The sequence below is a fragment of the Centrocercus urophasianus genome, unplaced genomic scaffold, assembly GCF_019232065.1.
Source record: "Centrocercus urophasianus isolate 14NV4802_14NV808 unplaced genomic scaffold, USGS_Curo_1.0 seq_2, whole genome shotgun sequence".
Lineage (NCBI taxonomy): Eukaryota > Metazoa > Chordata > Aves > Galliformes > Phasianidae > Centrocercus > Centrocercus urophasianus.
Genome location: NW_024884755.1, coordinates 3,660,772 through 3,665,589, shown reverse-complemented (window position 1 = coordinate 3,665,589; position 4,818 = coordinate 3,660,772). Strand labels below are relative to the sequence as shown.

The following is a 4,818-nucleotide window of genomic DNA, read 5'->3' as shown; positions in this document are numbered from 1 at the left end:
GCGGGGGTCGGAACGGGGGGGAGCGAAGCGGGTGCCCGGGGGGAGCTTTCCGCCGGCGGGGCGGTGTGGGTGGCCGGGCCGGGGCATACGCGGTGCGGGTGCGGGCTCGGGGGCCCCGCCACAGCCCCGCTTTGTGCCGCCGCTCCGCGGGGCGCGGGTCCGTCCCCTGCGGGCTCGGGAGGGCAGCCCGCCCCGCGGGAGGAGGGCGGAGGGAAAGCGGTGGGGAACGGAAAGAGTTCGGGGGTTCGTTAAGAACCACGCGAAAGAGAACGCCGAGTTGGAAAAAAAAGAAAAAAAAATAAAAAAATAAAATAAAATCAAAGCCGACAACTCGGGAGCAAAAAGGGAAAAGAACCCCCCCAGCCGTAACTCCCGGAGAGCGGCGGTCCCGCTCCGCAAGGTAAGCGGCTCCGTTTTGTGCGTTTGTGTGAAAATGCGTGCGAGGGAGAGCAGAGGCACTCACCATTTCGCTGGGATAACGAGGCCAGATCGGGGTCGGATTGGAAATGCTGAGGCTTCGCCTGCTTCCTCCGCGACATGCTGGCTCAAACATCAGCTGGGGCAGAATAAAAAATTACTAAAAAAAAATCTTCTCAAAATTACGGAAATCGAGCCTCCCCCCCCCAGCCTCCCCGGTCCTCCGCGCACCGCGCATGTGTCCTGCTATAATTATGATTATCAATAATGCATTGCGATTAATCATAGAGGGGCTCTTTGAAAGGCGATTGGCACATGGCCAGCTCTATTCAAACCAGCTCGCCTTAATCAATTAAGCGCTGATTTGCTGGAGACCCTTGTCTCTCCGCCGCTCCCACCCAATGAGTCGATCCATGCGGCGGGAGAAGGGGCTGGATTTCCCCAAAGCTGTTTGGATACAGTTTAACCCTCTTAGCAACCAGCTGGGGCCGCGCCGCGCCATCCCGGTTACTATAGGAATGCGGCTCCCCGCGCCTCTCCCCGCAGCCCCGACGGGCGCCCCGCGCTCCCGCCCGCCCTCCGCTTTTTTTTTGGGGGGGGGGGAGGAGGGAGGAGGGTCCCAGAACCCCCCCAGCCCGGACCGGCGGGGACAGGGCAGGGGACGGCAGCGCCCAGGGGAGCCCCGCAGCCGCTGTGCGCAGTGCCGCTGCTCCGTACCGCTGTCGTTAAAAGTTTCGGGTGCTTTTTTTGTTGTTACTGTTGTTGTTTTGTTTTTTGGGTTTTTTTTTCTTTCTTTTTTCCTTTCCCCCCTTCACTTGGCGTTCCCCCTTCACCACCCACCACCCCCCCCCTTCTGCTTTCCCCCGCATTTGCAAATAAAGCTCCGTTCTCGTCTACTCCCCCCCACCCCCCGCTTCCCTTTCCATATATCACAGGCCCGAGGGGTGCTGAAAATAGGAAGGGTTTGGCTTTTACCTCACACATTCCCAGGACAATTAGGGACCGCTGGGAGCAGCGGGCGGACCGGCCGGCCGCCCCGCCCCTGGCCCCGCTCCGCGCCGGTTGGTCGCGCCCGAAGTCACTCCGCCGCCGCCGCCCGGGGAAGGTCGGGGCGGGCGGCGGGGCCCGCGGCGCCGGGCGGGGGGCGGGAGACTCGGCTCGGCGGCTCCGCTCCCCCCGGCCTTCCCCCGCCACTCCCGGAGCGGGGAGAAGGGGCGGCGCCGCGGGCGCCTCTGCTCCCCCTCCCGGCTGCAGCCTCCCGACTTTTGTTTCCTTGTGGGACGCGGGAGCGATGCGCGGCTGCCTGCGCTCGCCGGGCCGCGCGGAGCCTCCGCGGGCGCGCAGCGGAGACGCCAAACCGAGCCGGGTCCCGCGGCGGCTCCGCGGCCGTGCGCTGCCGGGAGGAGCCGATCCCGTCCCGCCACCGGAGGGCCCCCGGGTCTCTGCCCGAGGCCGTGCGGCTCCGGGACCGGGCGCGGCGGTGCGCCCGTCGTGAGATGCGTAACTCGCCAAAGTTTGGCTCGCGGGTGTTACTGCCCGAGGAGGAACCTCTTACAAACAAACGTCACGGGCTGGGGGGGGAAAAAAAAAAAAGTACACTTGCAAAGAGGCCGCGTTCCGCGTCTCTCCGTCCCCCAGCGCCCCGGCCGCTCCCGCGCCGCCCAGCCCCGCTGCTTCTTCCGCGCCCCGAAGGAACGGGCCCGGGGGGCGCGGCGCCCGGCAGCTCCGTCCGCACCGCCCCGTCCCGCACCGCGGGCGCTCCCCCTCCCACCCCTGTCGAATTATTTACTCCGCCGTGGAAACGACTCCTTTTCCCGTATTAATATTAACAAACTCTGTAAAAGCGGGAGGCTGAGCAGCCACAACTCATTTCAATTTCAAATGAGCCGGCAAACCTGGAGAGCGAGCGGGAGGAAAAGAGAGAGAGCGGCGATGATCCCATTCGTGGAAGCGGCTCGCTCGCGTTTCCTTCTCATTATTAAACGAAAGAGACCGCAAAACGTACACCTCGAAGGGGAAAAAAGCCCACCAGCCGCAAAAGCAAACAAACAAACCCAAACGAACGGACGAAGCCCCCCCGGTGCCGGCCAGTACTGCCTCGGCGCTGTGGAGCGGCCGCCGCTGCCCGTTTGCGTGTGGGGTGAGCCCCCTCCGCCCGCAGCGCTCGGAACGGCGGAGTTTGAGAAAAAGACAAACGAAGCCATCAGCGGGAGTGATGGTGAAGGATGAAGATAATAACCCTGCTATAGGTGGTACCGCACGTGACATTATTTTTCGCTGAATATTTCAAGAGGTGTTTGGGCAGAGATGGATACGCCCGGCGCACGCTGTCCCCTCCTCACCCTCAGCCGAGGCACAACCCCGACCCGGCCGTCCACAGCCGCCCAGCATGGCGCACCGTCCGCACGCGAAACGTCCCTGCCGCTCTCCCTGCGCGGCCGTGGCCGCAGCCCGGGCCGTTCCCGTCTCCTGCCACCTCCCGCGGGTCCCCATCGGCCGCTCTCCCCGAATTATTCCCCCTTACAATAGCATTACGCATTTGTCGATTAAACTTAAGACAAATTCCCCCAGTACCTTCGTTTCGTGGCAGGGAAAAGCCGGCCGGGCTGGTAATTATAAGGCAACTACAAGGAGAAAAACACAGGTTTAAAGAAAAAGAATAAGAAATTAACCCGGAGAAATAAAGTTTTGTAACTTTTTTTTTTTTTTTTCGTTTCTCTGCTCCCTCGCTAATGCATAAAGCTGCACTTGGCATTTAACGTAGGGCCGCTCGATTATTTATTGTTTGTTTTCCTGTCCTTCAGTGGGGGCCGGGAGGGGTGGGGAGAGGCGGGGGGCAGAGAGCACTGCCGGGGCCGGGGAGAGATCGGTGCTTATTGTTGGTGATAGCGATACATCAATTACGTGTCATTGTCTCCCGTAGAAGTTGTGAGAGTTCACACGCGCAATGCCCGCTCCCTCTCGCAGCCCCATGACAGTGACAGAGCTTTTCCCTCCCCGCCACACCTTGGGGATTTCTGTTTCTTTTTTATTCTTTTCTTTCCCTTTTTTTTTTTTTTTTTTTTTTTTACCTCGGATTATTCTCTTTAATGGAGGTGAGAGGTTTGCTAATGCGCTTCGATGCAAATCAGCCCGGCTGGAAGGCACCCGCGGAGGGGATCGATCTCCAGTTCATTGAGATGAGCACTGAAGGGAGATGGCAAACAGGGGATAATTTGCAGTTCATTCTGCCGAGAGACGCTTTCAATGAGATGCAACGCACCAGCCCGGCTTATTGTTATTAAGGTTTGCGCTCAGCCCCGACACTCTCCGCACTCAGGGGTTAAAAGCTCCGCAGTCCGCACCCAGCGGTGACACGCGGTTACCTCGAGCCGGGCGCAGTGCCACCGCTCTCCCTTTGCCGCTCACCTCCGCCCGCAGCCCGGGGCACACAGCAACCCGGCCACGCTCCGTGCTGCGATACCTGCTCCTCCGCAGCACCACTTGTCCCTCTCTTCCCTTCTTTGCCTTTTTCTCCTCCTGTCCGTTCTTTCTGCTCTCTTTTTACACTAAAAGAAAAAAAAAAAAAATACACTGTGTAAGAGCTTCAAATTTCGCTTCAGTTGACCCCTAAAGCAAGCCGCTTTTCAGTTACACCAGGTTACATCTATTTCAGCAGCGTGTGTAATTAGGGGCTCCCAGATGCTGCCCTCAACCGGGAACTCCGTGCTCAGACACACCGCGAAGTTTGAGGCCGTTCCGGTGCGCTGCAGGGGCAGCACTGCGGCACCGCGGCTCGGCGCTGCCCGGCGAGGGAACGGCAGCTCGGCCCCTGCCCACCTCTCACCTTGGTGTTATTGTTATTTGCTAATGATAACTCCTCGGGGAAAAAGAAATAGGGGGAGAGGGGGAGATCCAGCACTGAATCCTCCTCCATTATTAGCGACAACTCATAATTGATCATTGCTCACAAGCACGAGCTTTTAGCCGCATAATGGAATCGTAAGCGGTATGGGTTGAACTAAAGGGGAAAAAGGAAAGAAAAAGAAAAAAGAAAAAAAAAAAAAAAAAAAAAAAGGAGTCAAAGAGCCTCCCCCTCTCTCTGCCCCAAATCTCACAGAATCGCAGCCATGGGGAACTCCCCCGCCCCCGAGATAAAAGCGGACGTGACTACAGCCATAGGCGGCCAAGGTGGGATTGTTTAATTCTGTTCTCTCTTTGCACGTTTGCTGCCTTTGTCTGACCCGATGGCCAGCGCATTTTTACACCTCGCTGTCCCTTCCGAGTTTATTGATGAAGGTGCTTCTGAAATGATTATCGAGAGATTTACGGCCATCACTACCCACCTACGGGAAAAGTAGTAAAATCAATCCCTCAATCAATCGGAGCCCTCTGTGCATATCTTTTTAATCTGCTCTTTGA

At 58.6% G+C, this 4,818-nt stretch overlaps 1 protein-coding gene across 5 annotated transcripts in view; it reads right to left on the bottom strand.

The window, feature by feature from the left end:
- SALL1 (spalt like transcription factor 1) overlaps positions 1-3,014 on the bottom strand; it is a 16,513-nt gene extending 13,499 nt beyond the window's left edge. Inside the window, exons 1-2 of one of the 5 annotated variants that reach the window (XM_042821665.1) lie at positions 2,992-3,014; positions 464-556 (exon numbers count right to left, since the gene is read on the bottom strand). In XM_042821665.1, the coding sequence (XP_042677599.1) occupies positions 464-539 (76 nt within the window). In that variant the 5' untranslated portion in view covers positions 540-556; positions 2,992-3,014. Of the gene's footprint in view, positions 1-463; positions 808-928; positions 951-1,392; positions 1,463-2,991 lie in introns of those variants that run through there. The other 4 variants (XM_042821664.1, XM_042821667.1, XM_042821666.1 and 1 more) reach the window with 4 other exon arrangements.
- Positions 3,015-4,818: the final 1,804 nt, after the last annotated feature.